Raw genomic sequence first — 18,674 nt, 5'->3', positions numbered from 1 at the left:
CTGTGGCAGGCCTGTCACAGCCAAAATCTGTAAATGCCCATTCCACAAGGAAGGTGGGCTCATCTTGGGCGGCTGCCCGAGGGGTCTCGGCTTTACAACTGTGCCGAGCAGCTACTTGGTCAGGGGCAAACACGTTTGCAAAATTCTACAAATTTGATACCCTGGCTGAGGAGGACCTGGAGTTCTCTCATTCGGTGCTGCAGAGTCATCCGCACTCTCCCGCCCGTTTGGGAGCTTTGGTATAATCCCCATGGTCCTTACGGAGTTCCCAGCATCCACTAGGACGTCAGAGAAAATAAGAATTTACTCACCGGTAATTCTATTTCTCGTAGTCCGTAGTGGATGCTGGGCGCCCATCCCAAGTGCGGATTGCCTGGAATACTTGTAAATAGTTATTGATAACTAAAGGGTTATTGTTGAGCCATCTGTTGAGAGGCTCAGTTGTTTTCATACTGTTAAACTGGGTATAGTATCACGAGTTATACGGTGTGATTGGTGTGGCTGGTAAGAGTCTTACCCGGGATTCAAAATCCTTCCTTATTATGTCCGCTCGTCCGGGCACAGTGTCCTAACTGAGGCTTGGAGGAGGGTCATAGTGGGAGGAGCCAGTGCACACCAGGTAGTCATAAATCTTTCTAGAGTGCCCAGCCTCCTTCGGAGCCCGCTATTCCCATGGTCCTTACGGAGTTCCCAGCATCCACTACGGACTACGAGAAATAGAATTACCGGTGAGTAAATTCTTATTTTTCATACTTCACCTTCACTTCTCTGGGAACTTGGGAAGTAGGAGAAATAGGCAAGTATTCATTTCCAAGCATTACCATGTTATGGAAACCTCTCCATGCATGAAACACTCTCCTGTTTGGCCATCTGTACATCTCTGTTTGGGGTGCTGTACAGTTAATGTATTTAGATTTACAGAAATGCTGCTCACCTTAATGCAATCATATTTTAAAAACCCACACACATCAGGGATAAGGCTGATAAAATAATTCACAAACAGTGAAATAAGATTGACCTGCTAAATTGAGAAATCTGTGACTGGAATTAATGTAGGATGAACAGGATTATCCCATCAGGGCAAATTCCTAAGAGATGATAAGCAGTAACTGCAAGGAAAATTAGATTTAACAGTGCATTAAATTGCATATTTAGGAAGCATCGACCAGTAGATTATTTCCAAATACCGAGTCATGCTTCTGAAAATGAAAAGCAGGACTGGTGGAAAAAAACTAATGCTCTTGTTAATTTATTATACAGGCAACCACAGAAGAGATGTCAGACAGGACAGACCATTTGCATTTGAGACTCAATTATGCAGAGGAGCTAAGACTCACGAAAGAGCTGGAAAGATTGCTTAAGCATCCTCAGAAGGCTATCAGGCATGATATAGTGGGAACCAGGTGTAAAAGCAGCTCACCTGTATCTTTGATGCAAGATCCTGTTAATTCTCTGCCACGTCCAAGATCTGGGGTTGCAGGTAGGCTTTCTCGGCCCACTTGCCGGTCTGCGCCAGCATCTGCTGTGTCAAAAAGAGACCCTGTTTCTGACCATGTAGAGAAAAAACAGAATCATACAGTCCATATTTTATCAAAAGGTGCCGTGTCTTCACCTAGAAAATTCACGCAAGAGTCAAGAGTTCAGCAACAGCTGCAACATAACCCGGCAATCATACAAGCAGATATCACAGGGACTGACCACTATCCAAAGAGGCCTGCCATTGCATCAATGGTTGGAACTACTAAACCTATATCAGTTTTCACACGACCAGAACCACCTTCAAAGCCAAGATCTTACATTCCCCAGGTCTCAGCCAAGCCACGTGTATCTGTGAAGCCCTTTATAACACCAAAGAATGTGACAAGTATGCAGAAGGTGACAAGAGCACCTTCCTTGATGATAAAGAAAAGTGCTAATGTTAGATCAATTGAAGACAGTGACAGCAGTAGGTTTTCTGACAGCTCTTATTCACAGGATAGTGATGAGTCAGACAAAACAGCAAAAAGTTATAAGAAGAAAAAGAAAAGGCATTTAAAGGCCACTCGGAGCTTAGCTACACCAGAGCAAGAGAAAGTTGTAAGTGTCAATCATGTGACCCCTACCGATCAAGAGAAATCTGTAAGTGTTAATCATGTGACCCCTACAACTCAGCTTGGAGTTACTGACAAATCTGCAACTCATTCAAACAACGGACACGATAGCAACACTTGGGGAATCTCAGACGAAACCAGTGCTACTCCTCTGGCTCCACCTGTGAAGGCCACAGTTAGGACAGTAGAAGAAATAATAGAATCACTACAGTCTTCTCAGTCACATACAGCCTCTGACTTGATGATAAAACAGCTAATGGAGAGTGTACTGGGCTTGAACTATAACATGACATTTGGGGTAAGTCTTTTTAGTTTTACAATCTCCAATGTTAGTTAAAAAATACATGTAAATGATTGCAAAATGTGTATTGTTTAATAACTTTATTAATATTATTGTCATTATTGGAGCCACAAGGGTTCTGCAGCGTCTGACAAAGGGGGTAATTCCAAGTTGATCGCAGCAGGATTTTTGTTAGCAATTGTGCAAAACTAGGGCCCTCATTCCGAGTTGTTCGCTCAGTAAAAATCTTCGCATCGCAGCGATTTTCCGCTTAATGCGCATGCGCAATGTCTGCACTGCGACTGCGCCAAGTAAATTTGCTATGCAGTTAGGAATTTTACTCACGGCTTTTTCATCGTTCTGGCGATCGTAATGTGATTGACAGGAAATGGGTGTTACTGGGCGGAAACAGGCCGTTTTATGGGCGTGTGGGAAAAAACGCTACCGTTTCCGGGAAAAACGCAGGAGTGGCCGGAGGAACGGAGGAGTGTCTGGGCGAACGCTGGGTGTGTTTGTGACGTCAAACCAGGAACGACAAGCACTGAACTGATCGCAGATGCCGAGTAAGTTTGGAGCTACTCAGAAACTGCTACGAGGTGTGTAATCGCAATATTGCGAATACATCGTTCGCAATTTTAAGATGCTAAGATTCACTCCCAGTAGGCGGCGGCTTAGCATGAGTAAATCTGCTAAAATCCGCTTGAGAGCGAACAACTCGGAATGAGGGACTATGTGCACTGCAGGGGAGGCAGATGTAACATGTGCAGCGAGAGTTAGATTTGGGTGGGGTGTGTTCAATCTGCAATCGAATTTGCAGTGTAAAAATAAAGCAGCCAGTATTTACCCTGCACAGAAATAAAATAACCCACCCAAATCTAACTCTTTCTGCACATGTTATATCTGCCTCCCCTGCAGTGCACATGGTTTTGCCCAATTGCTATCAAAAATCCTGCTGCGATCAACTTGGAATTACCCCCAAAGTACATAAATAAATGAGGAAAACAATGACTTACAGTATAAGATATAGGACAGGTACTTGGTGTATAGACATTTCTGAATCAGGGAACAAGACATTGAAATAATACACATAGTGGCAGAGACCGAGGGTTTGGTGCCGTTGTAGGGAGTATAGAGTAGAAAACATTATAAATTATTTTGTAAAAAGCAAACAAAAAAAAAACTCTGTTGAATTACAGGAGAGAAGGCAAGTAAAATTAATGGATGGCTGACAGCTTTAAACATATGTTTTCAGATGGAGTGGAGTAATTGTTAATCTTTTTATAATGCATAATACAATTTTTCAAAATCCCTTGTTTCAGCTCATTGGCAGGTACGGGCTGTGCTGTAACTACATCTTTCTGCTGCGGGGTACACTGGTCTCCACAAGGATAGACATTGGGGTGTAGAGTAGGATCTTGATCCGAGGCACCAACAGGCTCAAAAGCTTTGACTGTTCCCAAGATGCATAGCGCCACCTTCTCTATAACCCTGCCTCCCTGCACAGGAGCTCAGTTTTGTAGTTGGTGCTGCAGATAGCAGGCACGTAACAGAGGGGCTGCTCCTGGCAGCCCTAAGAAGAGCTTTTTTTGTGAAGAAAAGTGAAGACTACAAGGGCGGCAGCAGAGTTTAGATGTCAGGAGACATTCCCTGCTGAAGCTCCATCACTCCCCAGCGGCGCTGTACACTCCCGTGTCCTGGTTACCAGGTACCTACAGCAGGAGGCTCCGGTTTTCTTCACGTTAGACACACGGCTGGGGCTCTCCAGGATCACGTGGCCGCGCTTCGGGAGGTGGTAAGTGGGTCCCGTTCACGGGACCCGCTCTTTATTGCGATCCGGCGCGGCCGGTGGGAGGCGGCAATGCGCGCTGGTGTGGACACTGTGACAGTACAGGAGACCCAACTAGGCCACCAGGGCGTGGGCACAGGTCGGTTTCTCTTATAAAACCGTTTTATATAAGCCCATAGTACCGGTGGTTATGTCCAGCAGGGGGATAGGGCTTAGACCTGTAGCCCCTCCCCCAGCCCCAAGGCGCCATTTACAGTAAATGTTCTCGCCCTGGAGCTGCATATCTCTCTCTCCCTCAGTCCCAGTCAGTGTTTGGGCGCCATTTCTCTCAGCTACACTGTTCCTGGGACTGCTTGGGCAAATCCTCCTTTGTAAAGCCGCCTGACAGTCAGTGCTGTGCCTTTACAAGACACTTAAGTATTCTACATGTCGTTTAGACAGTGTTAGTTAAGAAAGAGTGCATTTGGTCAGGGTTATTTGGTACAAGTACCCTGTGATATACATCCAGTCTTTACTGTGCAGTGTTATATCTATTGATTACATAGCTATATATATAAGTTAGTCCAGTGCAGTATTATTGCTTGTCATAACGTCTGCATTGTACAAACTGTGACTATATGTGTGTGCATTGGCCTGCTGGGTGACTTCCAAATTTCGTGTCTCTCACTCAGCTTGCTATCCCTATATTCTATAACCTGTGGGGGCTAGGTGCGTCAGGTTTATTAGAATATAATAAAGGGTATTCACAAGATATACTTTCATTGTATTTTTCTCTGTGATTTTAGTCACCATATCTCTCCAGAATCCCTGTTTGTGCTGACTACACTGCGCAGGGGTTTGGGTCAGGTATTGTGCTGCTGACAAATTGTACTGTGTTACCTTATAATGCAAGTTATAACATGTCTGCTTATGAGGGTAATGGTTCTGAGGCTGAACACATTGGGAGTGGTGCTGAAGCCGCAGATACTTTGAGGGAAATATAGCAGCTGAGGGCTCTGGTTCTGGGGGTTCCTTGCCTCCCAGTGGGACTGTGGCAACGGGGGTCCAGAATGAGCCGCCGTGGGCTACTTTCTCCACACTACTGAATACGCTAGTTACTAAATTAACGCCCCCTATGGGACCTCCTATGCCGGTCCAACCGTATATGGTCCCTGCGGTTAATCCGCCATGGCCAGATAACTTGTCCGCTCAGTTAAAGAAATTGAACCAGTCGCTGACTACTAAAAAGTCTGACTCTCGCTCGCCTAAGACCAAGGGGTCCTCTCTGCGGGCCATTACTTCCTCACAATCCACTGCTGTCACTGACACCTCGTCTGATGAAGATGGCGTTTACTCTGACCCCACAGATTCTGACACTGATAATACTTATGGGGATAGTAGTTCACAGGTGGATGTTCCTGGTCTGTTGGAGGCTATAAAGTTGATTCTACAGATTACGGATGATCCCGAGCCATCTGTTCCTCCTAAGAAACCAGATAGATTCAAGCGTCAGAAGGTGGTTAAACAAGTTTTACCTCATTCTGATCACCTGGTTGATATATACGTCAGGAATCCTGGGAAAATCCAGGTAAGAAGTTCGTGCCTCACAAGAAGCTGCTTGCACGCTATCCCCTCGCGCCAGAGCTGTCTAAAAATTGGGAGACACCTCCTCCAGTGGACTCGCATGTGGCAAGGATGGTGGTTTCCTCAGCTCTACCTGTCACTACCGTCACGTCTCTGAAAGAGCCTACGGATAAAAGTGTGGAGGGTTGTCTGAAAGCGATTTACACCCTCACGGGTGCTGTGCAAAGGCCCACTATTGCAGCGACATGGGCTGCAGAAGCTATCAAAGCGTGGGCCCAAGAGTTGTAAGCTGAAATCTCTTCTGACCATGCTAGACAATGCTTGTCATATATTATCACAGCTCTCACTTTATTAAGGAGGCGGCTTCTGATGCCAATGTTCTGGCAGCCAAGGCTTCTACTACGTCAGTACTGGCTTGCCGGATATTGTGGCTGAGATCCTGGTCTGTGGATCTGGATTCTAGAAAAACCCTGGAGGTACTCCCTTTTAAGGGAAATACCCTGTTCGGAGAGGTCTTAAATAAGATAGTGGCTGATTTGGCTACTGCCAAAACATCCTGTCTGCCAAGTACTGCCCCTTCTGTGCCGAAGGCTAAAAGTACTTCCTTTCGTCCCTTTCGTCCTTCAGGTAAAGCAAAAGGTCAGGCATACCACAAACAGGCCCGTACTTCCAAACCTGGTAAGCCAAAGCCCAAAAGAGCCTGGGCTGCCCATCAGCCAGCTTCTAAGACCGATAAGCTTGCCGCATGACGGGGCGGGCCTCCCACTGGGGGACCCCAGGGTGGGGGGCTGGCTTCTAGGGTATACCCAGGAATGGTTGAAGACCACTTCAGATGCCTGGGTACGGGAAGTCGTCACTCGAGGTTACGCCATAGCCTTCAAAAACTGCCCCCTTCATCGATTTTGCCTGAAAGACGTCCAGACTCTTCATTCGGTGGTACAGACCCTCCTGGACACAGGAGTGGTAGTACAGGTGCCTCTTGCTCAGAGGGGCCAGGAGTACTATTCTCCGCTGTTTCTAGTCCCGAAACCGAATGGGTCCTCCCGGCCCATTCTCAACCTCAAGGCATTGAACAAGTTTGTGAGAATCTCCAAGTTCCGTATGGAAACCCTTCGCTCTATTGTTCTGGCCTTGGAACCTGGGGATTATATGGTCTCCCTGGGTATACAGGGTGCTTACCTGCATATTCCTATAGCAGTGTCACATCTGCAATACCTGAGGTTTGCGGTTGGCAACCTCCATTACCAGTTTCGGGCATTACCTTTTGGTTTAACCACGGCTCCGCGAGTCTTCACCAAAGTTATGGCGGCGACGATGGCGGTACTCCGCCGTCAAGGGGTCAGGATCCTACCGTATCTGGACGACTTGTTGATCCTGGCAAATTCCCCAGAAATTATCCTACGTCACCTAGATCTGACTGTCCGGTTTCTACAAGCCCACGGGCGGCTCATCAACTGGAAGAAATCCTCCCTGGTCCCTGCTCAGAGCATGGTGCACCTGGGAGCGCTATTGGACACTCACAACCAGCGGTTGTTCTTGTCTCAGGAGAAAGTCCTGAAGCTTCAGGACAGGATTCGTTGCTTCCTCTCTCATCCGCAAGTGTTGATACATTCGGCAATGCAGGTGCTGGGCCTCATGGTGTCAGCATTCGACATGGTGGAGTATGCTCAATTTCATTCTCGCCCTCTCCAGAGGCTGATTTTGGCCAAGTGGGACGGCCTGCCTCACCGGATCAGGTCTCACATGATCTCATTGACTCCGGAGATTCATCTGTCGCTGTACTGGTGGCTCCGGGACCAACAATTGTGCAGAGGTCGTCTCTTCTGGATACCCGACTGGGTCCTGTTGACGACGGATGCCAGCCTAAGGGGTTGGGGCACGGTGTTGGAGCAACACTCCCTTCAGGGTCGGTGGACCAAGGAGGAGTCTCTCCTCCCGATCAACATTCTGGAATTGCGGGCGGTCTTCAACTCATTGAACCTGACCCACCATTTAATACAGAACCGTCCTGTTCAAGTACAGTCGGACAACGCCACCACAGTGGCTTACATAAATCATCAAGGCGGCACTCGAAGCCGCTTGGCAATGAAGGAAGTCTCACGGATTCTTCAATGGGCGGAACGCCATCTACTGGCCATATCGGCAATATTCATTCCGGGAATCCTGAATTGGGAAGCGGCCTTTCTCAGTCGTCAGGACGTACACGCCGGAGAGTGGGGCCTCCATCCAGAAGTGTTTCAACTCCTAGTGGAAAGGTGGGGTCTTCCAGACGTGGATCTGATGGCGTCTCGACACAAGCACAAGGTTCCGGTCTTCGGAGCAAGGACAAGGGATCCTCAAGCAGCATTCGTGGATGCGCTGGCAGTGCCATGGAAGTATCGGTTGCCGTACGTGTTTTCTCTGGTGTCACTCTTGCCCAGGGTATTTGGAAGTTCAAGCAGGAAGAAGGAAGCCTGCTTCTCATAGCTCCAGCGTGGCCCAGACAGCACTGGTTCTCAGACTTTCAGGGCCTCTCTTCAGAGCGTCCAATTCTACTTCCACAACGCCCAGACCTCCTCGTTCAGGGCCCCTGTGTCTACCAGGACCTGGCCCGGCTGTCTTTGACTGCGTGGCTCTTGAAGCTTCCGTCTTGAGGGCTAAAGTGTTTTCTGAGGCGGTCATTCAAACTATGTTGCGGGCCCGGAAACCGGCCTCTGCTCGGATTTACCATAGGGTCTGGCATTCTTACTTTGTTTGGTGCGCATCTAACAATTATGACGCTTCCAAGTTTAGTACAGCAAAGCTTTTGGCTTTTCTTCAGCAGGGCCTAGACTTAGGCCTGCGTCTGGCCTCCCTCAAGGTTCATATTTCTGCCTTGTCGGTGTGGTTTCAGAGAAAAATTGCGACCTTGCCTGATGTTCATACCTTTACTCAGGGTGTGTTGCATATCCAACCTCCCTATGTCCCGCCTGTGGCTCCTTGGGACTTGTCGGTGGTTTTGGAGGCATTACAAGAGTCTCCGTTTGAACCTCTTGGTTCAGCTGATCTTAAGTGGCTTTCCCTTAAGGTGGTATTTCTGTTGGCCATTGCCTCTGCTAGAAGAGTGTCGGATTTGGGTGCCCTGTCTTGTAGTTCCCCATATCTGATATTTCACCGTGACCAGGCAGTTCTTAGGACCCGTCCCGGATATTTACCTAAGGTGGTTTCTTCGTTCCACCTTAATCAGGAGATTGTGGTTCCGGCCCTTGTCTCTCCTGACTTGTCTCCCAAAGAGCGGTCTTTAGATGTGGTACGGGCTCTCCGTATCTATGTGAAGAGAACTGCTTCTATTAGGAAATCTGATTCTCTCCTTGTTCTGTTTGGTTTTCACAAACGTGGCTGGCCTGCTCACAAGCAGACTTTGGCCAGATGGATTAGAATGGTGATTGCACATGCTTATGTGAAGGCTGGTCTGTCCGCTGCTGCTCCCATTACGGCCCATTCTACTCGGTCTGTTGGACCTTCTTGGGCGGCCCGCCGTGATGCGACCCTTGAACAATTGTGCAAGGCGGCTACGTGGTCCTCAGTGAACACGTTCATAAGGTTCTATGCCTTTGATACTGCCGCTTCCCAGGATCCTTCCTTTGGACGCCGGGTTCTTGTGCCCGCTACAGTGCATCCCCTCCCATAAGGAACTGCTTTAGGACATCCCCAATGTCTATCCTTGTGGAGCCCAGTGTACCCCGCAGCAGAAAACGAGATTTATGGTAAGAACTTACCTTTGTTATATCTCTTTCTGCGAGATACACTGGATTCCACAAGGCGCCCACCCTGACGCACTTAGCTTCTTTGGGTTGGTATGGCATTAGCTGCTGACACTTCTCTTGTCGTGAGAGTGTGGTGTATGTGGTTACTAACTGTTGTCGTCTCTTTTCCTGCTACTGCATTGGGCTGGTTAACTAAAAACTGAGCTCCTGTGCAGGGAGGCGGGGTTATACAGGAGGCGGCGCTTTGCATCTTGGGAACAGTCAAAGCTTTTGAGCCTGTTGGTGCCTCGGATCAAGATCCCACTCTACACCCCAATGTCTATCCTTGTGGAGCCCAGTGTACCTCGCAGAAAGAGATTTAACAAAGGTAAGTTCTTACCATAAATCTCGTTTTCATATCTTAATACTGACACTAACCTTTACTTGAACTGGAACCAGCACAGTGTGCTGTATAGCAATTCTAGAGATGAGCTGGTACAAGCGCAGAGCACTGTATCGTAATGCTGGACACTTAAACTAAAAAGAGCACAGTGAACTTAAGCAATGGTGGAGACTTCAGCTGGTATAAGCTTAGACTGCTGGACGCAGTGTAGAAGATGGGTGACTGGAACACTGCAGAATGCAACGGCACCAGGAGCCAATGTACTGGTATCTGAGATAGAAAGGTCAGGAGGAAAAAGTATAGCAGTTAGATGGCACCGCCGGGCCCTGGAAGGGGACTTTGGTCCCCGATGTGTGACAGTAGGATCCTTATAGAGCATATTAGCAAATGCGGGTGAAAGATGACTATTATCATCTATCTGTCATCATCCATCTGTGTACTAACAGGCCACAGCGAAACCAGACATGATTCAACTGTTTAGCCTAAGTGGCAAACTGAGCCGAGTTTAGACAAGTGGCTGTATCAGCCGATGTGTGACATTGTAACGTACATCTATACAGATTCTCTCTTCCCGCACTCTGCTTATGTTTACCAGTAACTGGTAAATACTGCATGAGTAAGGGCTTGTAAGTACTTGCAGCTTGATGCCAACTTGTGGTGGAGGTGTCCTGCACCCTGTTCTCTGCATTATAAGCATAGGGATTTATTGGTTTATATGAAGTCCGTTGTTTGTACCACCTGGATGCTGAATAGGCCGAAAATAGAGGCGTTCATCCATCATGCAGTGAGTTTAGACATGAACTTGTTTATAGGGCGGAATCAGAGTTGTATGATAATCCTACTGCAACTGCAACCCCATACTCAGGTAAAGTGCTAAAATGCTAGTTTAAGTTTCCCCCACATGTACAAGCGTGAAATGGACTGTGTAATACGTGAAACACCTACTTTACTTATCTGAGCACTGTGCAGATCCCTCAGCTGGACCATGCACTCCCCCATCACCCAAACATTGCACCAACATTGACTGCTCAAGTAAGTCCTGGATTGTACAGATTCAACTGTGTAACTTCAGCAAGATACGGCCACTGGCCCTCATTCCGACTTGTTCACTCGTTGTTTTTCTTCGCATCGGTGCGATTAGTCGCAAACTGCGCATGCGCAACGTTGCGCAGTGCGCCTGCGCCAAGTAAATTTGCTAAAAAGTTTGGTATTTTACTCACGGCTTAACGAAGAAATTTCTTTGTTCTGGTGATCGGAGTGTGATTGACAGGAAGTGGGTGTTTCTGGGCGGAAACTAGCCGTTTTATGGGTGTGTGCGAAAAAACGTAGCCGTTTCTGGGAAAAACGCGGGAGTGTCTGGAGAAACGGGGGAGTGTCTGGGCTAACGCTAGGTGTGTTTGTGACGTCAAACCAGGAACGAAACTGACTGAACTGATCGCAGTGGCAGAGTAAGTGTGGAGCTACTCAGAAACTGCAAAGAAATTTCTAATCGCAATTCTGCTAATCTTTCGTTCGCAATTTTGATAAGCTAAGATTCACTCCCAGTAGGCGGCGGCTTAGCATGTGCAATGCTGCTAAAAGCAGCTAACGAGCGAACAACTCGGAATGAGGGCCACTGTGCGGTACTGAGAGAGAGAACTCAGCTGCATGTACAAGGACACTCCCCTTACATGCAACAAGCCTCTTTTTGCATTGAGGTTTGGTTACCTCCCAGTCTCCACCCTGATTGGCAAGTCTTTCACAGTGGTCTTCTTGTATCTTTGCGAATTAGTACACAGCAACGACACAATATGGTTTGCGTGTATGCAGTAAGTGTTTCCAAGGATATTCACACATGCGCAGAAGAAAAACATCACCCTTTGTGAAAAACTGTGACATTGCGTACAACATCGAATCGGGCTCATATCGATCAAAAGATTAGTATTTGAAGATAAAATGTAGAACAAAGTAACTTACCATGAACTGATGTATAACACCCTTTGAGCACAAACATTAACTATACAGGTTGAGTATCCCTTATCCAAAATGCTTGGGACCAGAGGTATTTTGGATATGGGATTTTTCCGTAGTTTGGAATAATTGCATACCATAATGGGATATCATGGTGATGGGACCTAAGTCTAAGCACAGAATGCCTTTATGTTTCATATACACCTTATACACACAGCCTGAAGGTCATTTTAGCCAACTTTTTTTTATAGCTTTGTGCATTAAACAAAGTGTGTGTACATTCACACAATTCATTTATGTTCCATATACACCATATACACACAGCCTGAAGGTCATTTAATACAATATTTTTAATAACTTTGTGTATTAAACAAAGTTTGTGTACATTGAGCCATCAAAAAACAAAGTTTTCACTATCTCATTCTCACTCAAAAAAGTCCGTATTTCGGAATATTCCGTATTTCGGAATATGTGGATATGGGATACTCAACCTGTACCTCTTTCCAAGAGTATAAACCATTGGTATGCACATTTTAAATGTACATTATATTTTTATAGTTTGGAAATGTAACATAAATAAAACCAGAATATATATATGTACAAGCAATAAAGCGAAGGAACTTTTACATTTGTAGAATGATGTAAAAGCATGTATTGCCTACATTTTTTAAAGCGATACATAGAAAAAAATACGTGCAAAACTCTCATCAATGGAAACATGTTTTTGGCTTTATCTATTCTGATTCCCTGTCAGTAAGTGTGCCCATGGATGACATCTGGCCATGTCTAAATTCATGTCATGTTCAGAGACATGTATGTATGGCCAAATCAGACAAACCCATCCATTCCACAGTCATGTTGAGCATTCCCATTATGGGGATCGCAAAGTTGATCGCAGGTTTTACTAACTTAGGAAAAACTGCGATCGTTCTACTAACATGCTGGGGGCCGCCAGCACAGAGCAAGGCCGCCTAGCATGTGTGGCACCGCCCCACAATGCGCATCGTGGATACCTCAAATAGGGGCTGACCCCTGCCTATGTAGCATAACTACGTATGCAGGGGTGCTGCCACCGTCTTTCCAATCACAGGAAATGCAGGCAACATCATAGACCGGCCCCTGAAAATGGCCATGACACGCCTGCGTTTCCTGCTCCCCTTACATTGCAACATGGTTTGTTCTAGACACAAAGTTCAGCTGTAGTGTGAGCAGGTGTGCTGCTGAGCTCTTGATTTCCAGAGGCAAGGCAGAGCACCAGTGTTTTCTGGAGGCCTCTCCCGAAAGGGATGGAGCCTCCTGGGGAGGAGGTCCAGGAGAGGTCCCCGGCTGCTGGGCCTGGCCTAGGCCTAGTCCCTTTTACAACTGGGCATTGTAGTAGCCAGGGAAAAGCGAAGACAGATGGGAAAGTGGGATTTAAAGATGTTCTCCAGTGCTTGGAGAGCCTGTCCCAGAAAAGTGATGTGTCTGTGGAAGAAAATCACAGTGATTCTAGTGTTTAGATTTAGTGTTTCTGAGGATGTGCAGCCGGCAGAGATACCGCTAGTGCTGCCAAGTGGGAGGATGCTGATATCCCCGGGCAGACTGCCCCCGCCTCAGCTGCGGATGCATGTTGCGGTACGGGCGAATGGCATGCGGTCAGCCGAGCAGCATTTGGAGGAGGCCCCTGGTGGGGAGTGTGTAATGGCTGCAAGCCAGGTGGTGAATACGGAGGCTGGAGGGAGGCAAGCCGGTGTGATGCTTACTATGGAGCAAGCTCCGGCTGGCGTGGATGGTGAGCAGTCTGCGGGAAGCAAGTTTGTGCGGCAGGAAGCTGAAACTGTGAGTACGCCAGATTTAATGGCGGATGGTGTAACTATACAGCCTAATGCTGTGATATGTCTGCAGTAGACAATGCAAATATGCAGCCAAATGCTGGTAACGTGTCTGCAGGGGTTAATCTAGCTATGCAGCCTAATGCTGGTGATATGTCTGCAGTGGACAATGCTAATATGCAGCCAAATGCTGGCAATTCTGCGGGGGTTAATCTAGCTATGCAGCCTAATGCTGGTGATATGTCTGCAGTGGACAATGCTAGTATGCAGCCAAATGCTGGCAATTCTGCGGGGGTTAATCTAGCTATGCAGCCTAATGCTGGTGATGTGTCTGCAGTGGACAATGCTAATATGCAGCCTAATGCTGGTGATGTGTCTGCAGTGGACAATGCTAATATGCAGCCTAATGCTGGTGATGTGTCTGCAACTGAGAAAATGGAGGTGCAGGAACCTGCGGGATGTATGAAAGGGGAAGGTGGTCTGGTGTCTGCTGAGGGAGAGCAGCTGGGGATGGCAGCAATGGTCGTCCCGGCAGCGGAATCAGTTCCTATAGCGGAGGTGTCGGTTGAAGAGAAAATAGATATGGAAGCATCAGTTCTGGAGCTGGAGCGAGAGATTTTCATCTTAAAAAGGTCTGTGGCTGTGAAAAAGAAAAAGAGGAATAAAGCATTCAGCAGAGATAGGCCTGCCTTGACCGTTGAGCTGCGGGAGTTAGAAGGAAGGCTAAAGCTGTAAAGAAGATGGAATGGAGATCTTGGTTTCCAAAATGGCTGCCGCTAGTGAGAGTGGCCAGTCGGAGGCAGAGTCTGTGGACATGCTAATGCCTAATGTTGCTGTAGAGGTTATGGATAGTGAGGAAGGCGTGCATCCAACTTATGAGACCATCCGGCATTTGGAGGGGGAGGGGGCATTGCCGTCTGCAATGTGTGTGCAGGATAGTGATGTTCAGCCATCGGGAGTTATTGTTATGGATACTGACAAAGTAGAGGTGGCAGCAGTCTCTGTGCAAGCGGTGGTCGTGTCGGCAGTAGCCGTGTCAACAGTGACTTTTGATGCTAAGGTCGGAAAGGAAGTGGAGGGGCAGCGGTCGGGTGAGCCTGTACAATGCCCTGAGGAAGCTGATCCGGCAGGTGGTAATGTTAAAAATGTCAGTGCATTGGTTGGTAAGAGCGCGGCAAAATTGGCACAGGGTATGCCGACTTTGAATAAAGGGAGTCTAAACAATGTCCAAACGCAGCTGGTAGAAACAATATTCGGCAATTTGGAGCTTCCTGCTAGAGTGGGGGCTGCATTGGGGCTAATAGAAAGGAATAATAATAAAAATAGCAGTGCAAACCCTGTGCCAGCTGTAGTAGGTGGTTCACAAGGGGTTAATACTAAAAATGTGGAGTCGATGACTCCAATTGAGCCAGAGGTGGTAACTGCAAGGGCAGTGGTGGTCGGTCCGGGTGGGGGGATGAATTGAGTAGTGACCTCAGGAGGAAGTGGGGGTCAACCTGTGAAGTGCAGGAACGTGGTTCAGCTCAAATGGATCGATAATGCAGCCCCTCCAACTCGACATGATTTAAAAAAAAAGTTTTTTGATATGGGTTTTGTGGCTAAAGATCTTTTTGCGTGCATCCACCCGGTTGGTTCCATCGAATACGATGTGAGTTTCATGACTTATAATGGGTTACAGGCCTTTTGGGAGAGGTGGGCAGGCTTTAAGGTTAAGGAACTGTGGGTTAATTTCCGGGCTTTTGCTGTAACTAAAAAGGAGACGGCTAAAGTCATGGTATTGGTCCGTAACGAATCTCTGAGCGAGGTTGATCTGTCCTTCTGGTTATTAAGGTATGTAGAGTCCTTGGTTACACCGTTAGTGAAGACTCCTGGTGCTTTCGATGTCTGGGGTAGGGCCTGGGAGGCCACTGTTAAGTTGCGCCATGGTGTGCATGTTCCATCTGCTGCCTACATAGGTTGTGATCTCATACAGTGTTTTTATCCAGGCCAACCCTGGATGTGCCATTGTTGTGGGGATTTTAGGCACATTAGTAGAGATTGTCCGGAGCAGATGTGTTCCCGGTGTAATAAGGTGGGGCATCTAGCTAGAGATTGTGGTATGATCACTTGCAATCTGTATGGCTCCGAAGGGCACCCCTTCAGTCGATGCCCCATGGCCCTTCACAATACTAGTCTGGACACAGAATTTGCTGAGGTGGCAAATAGTAGAGGAGGAGGTTTTTGGTACAGAGCATTCTCCTGTGGTGGTCACATTAGGGGAAGTGTCTGTTGCAGATAGAGAAGATCGGGTGGAGGCTGGTGAAGGCACATCAGGGTTGGGTATTAGTGGTCCTGGTGTGGTTGGGGAGGAGCCTTTTAAGGTTGTGAAGAGAAATAAGAAGAGGGCTAGCGGAGGTAGGGGTAAGGAGAATGGGGCATTGATTCTTACCAATCATTTTGACGTGCTTTCCAGTGATGAGGAAGAGGAAGGGGAAATTGTTAGAGCTGAGAATGGAGATTTGGTCTTCCAGCCTAAAATAATGAAGAAGAGGAAAAAGGTCTCTCAGGTACCTTCCCTTTATCAGATTGTGTCAGCTAATGGTAAGGGGAAAGGCAGACGCAAAGAGAAGAAGGAGGTGGAGGAAGTCTTGAATGAGCTGGAGGCTCCTTTAATGGGTAGGGCACCTAAGGTGCACGATCAAGTTCAGGGGGTTGGTGGGGCGCTGCCTTCTTCTCTTTGTCTGGGCCTTCAGGGTCCTGTGCCTGATGCTGTATCCTCTTCAGTGGTTTCTGTGGGGAAGCCAGCTCCTGCCCCTCAGGTTCTTTCTGACCTAGTCCCTGTCCCCTCTTCCTTCCCTCCCCTGTTCCTCCTGCTCCCCCAGATGCTGAGGGGGATCTAACTATTGGTTGACCGGTATGCTTCCTTGGTTCTGGAGAGGGATTATGGTAAATACCACTCGGCTGATTCTTACCAGAGCTGTAGGAACTGTAAGGAGTTGAGGGGGTTGTGCGATGGTCAGGGTGTCCTCCATGAGGATTGGGGGGGCATTCTAGAGGTTGTGCGATCCTTTTACTCTGACCTTTTATCTGTGAAGCCACTTATCAGAGAGAGGATGGAGCGGTTTCTGAGGGAGACTCTAGATCTTGAGAGCCATGGCAGTTCTCTTGATTCCTTAGGGAATGAGGTAACGGTGGAAGAGGTCATGAAGGCCATAGACTCTCTGTCTATGAAGAAGGCCCCAGGACCAGATGGGTTAACCTCAGAATTTTATAAAACCTTTGGTGACCTTCTGGCCCCTCGTCTTATGGAAGTGTTTAATGAGTGCCTGGGTGAGGGTTTACTCCCTCCTTCCGTGAGATTGTGTGCTCTTATCTTGCTTTCTGAAGGGAAGGATCCATCCCGTATTGAGAACTGGCGCCCCATCGCTCTTCTTAATACGGATAGAAAGATTCTGGCTAAGGTACTCTTTAATAGGCTGATGGAATTTTCTGAGTCTTTGCTTTCTCCCTCTCAGCACTGCACTTTCTGTGTCGTCCTTGGTATCCGGGAGACTGTGGAGCAGTGTCGTGCTGAGGGTTGTGGAAAGTACCTGCTGGCTTTGGATCAGTCAAAGGCTTTTGATAGGGTTAACCATGAGTACCTGTGGGCTCTGTTGGAATGGTATGGCCTCCCAGTGAGGGTGGTGGATTGGCTGCGTTTCATCTATAGGCAAGCTGAGAGCTTCCCTCTGGTTAATGGTTGGGTGGGTCCCACTTTCTCGGTGGATTCGGGTGTTAGACAGGGCTGCCCCCTGAGCCCCCTCCTATATGTCTTTGCTATTTACCCCTTCATTAGAAGGCTGGAAGGTGGCATTGTAAGGGGGGTCTTGCTGGGCCTGAGTTGCTCGTTGGAAGTGGTGGCTTACGCAGACGATGTCACAGTCATCTTGTCAGATCCATCAGAGGCAGATGGTGTGGTGTCGGCTGTCCAGGAGTACTCTGAAACTTCAGGTTCTCAGGTCAACCAGGATAAGAGTGAGGTTTTCTGGATGGGACAGGAGGGTCAGGAGTTTGACCTTCCGGATGGCCTTCCCCAGGCGAGCCAAGAGATCAAAGTTTTAGGCATCAGATTTGGCCCTGGCGATTATGCCACCCGAAATTGGGATCTTAGGCTGGATGAGGCCAGCTGGAAAGTGGAGCATTGGAAGAGATGGAAGTTGTGTCTCAGGGAAAGGGTGGATCTTATTAAAACCTTTCTGATCCCAATTTTCTTGTATGTCAGATACGTGTGTCTTTTGCCGGAATCGAGATGGATTAAGATTTATGCTTTATTTTTCTGGATGCTCTGTGGAAATAGGCTGAATCTAATCAAGAGGATTGTCACCTACAGATCGATGAGGAAAGGAGGCCTGGGAATGGTCAACCCAGTGCTATTCTTTTTGTTGACCTTTCTTAAATTACTTCTGGAAGGCCTCCAGTTAGAGGCTCCTCCTCGATGGGTAGAGGGTTTGGATGTATCCCTTCCTCAACGCATGGTTAGAGGGAGGAAGTGTAAAGAGCTTGCGAGTTAGGCACGGGTACCTCCCGACCTACGTGACTCTTAGCTTGAAAGTGACAAGGCGATGGGGGCTGGAGGCGGGAGAGGTCAAAAGCTCCTCTAAAAGGGTGTTGGAGAGGAGGATTTTGCGGTCTCACTTCTGGGAACCGATGTCGTTGAAGTACTGCCCAGATAGTTTGTCTTCGGTCAGGCTTGCTCTGGTTAACTCCCAGAGGATTCCGATGAAGTTTTGTGACATTACCTGGCTCTCCTTTCATGGAAGGCTCTACGTGAGGGGAAACTTAAAGTATAGAAATGCCGATGATCGTGGCTGCCCATGTGAGGAGTGTCTAGGGGAGGAGGAGACAATGGACCATTTCTTGTTCAAGTGTCCCTTCAATGTGGAGATTTATAGGAGAGTGTCCAGGGCCTTGGGCATCCCATGCCTTTCGGGGCTGAGTTGCTTATGGGGCGTTCAAGATGGTTTGTCACTTTGAGTTTTCCACCTTGTTTTTAGTCAGTGTAGTAGTTAGATACTTCACATGGAATGCATGGTGTCAGATCTCCATTTGGCAAAAAGTCCTCCCCTGGG

The 18,674-nt window shown here is 47.7% G+C and overlaps 1 protein-coding gene across 1 annotated transcript in view; it reads left to right on the top strand.

Annotated features, from left to right (window-relative positions):
• Nucleotides 1–18,674, top strand: part of TTC6 (tetratricopeptide repeat domain 6) — a 660,756-nt gene that overhangs the window by 18,176 nt on the left and 623,906 nt on the right. The window contains exon 2 of the mRNA XM_063947843.1: nucleotides 1,261–2,388. Within this exon, the coding sequence (XP_063803913.1) occupies nucleotides 1,276–2,388 (1,113 nt within the window). The 5' untranslated portion in view covers nucleotides 1,261–1,275. The remainder of the gene's footprint in view (nucleotides 1–1,260; nucleotides 2,389–18,674) is intronic.

Source organism: Pseudophryne corroboree, chromosome 12, assembly GCF_028390025.1.
Source record: "Pseudophryne corroboree isolate aPseCor3 chromosome 12, aPseCor3.hap2, whole genome shotgun sequence".
NCBI classification, from domain to species: domain Eukaryota; kingdom Metazoa; phylum Chordata; class Amphibia; order Anura; family Myobatrachidae; genus Pseudophryne; species Pseudophryne corroboree.
The sequence above is the reverse complement of the archived record's forward strand: the minus strand, read 5'-3'. Positions and strand labels throughout refer to the sequence as shown.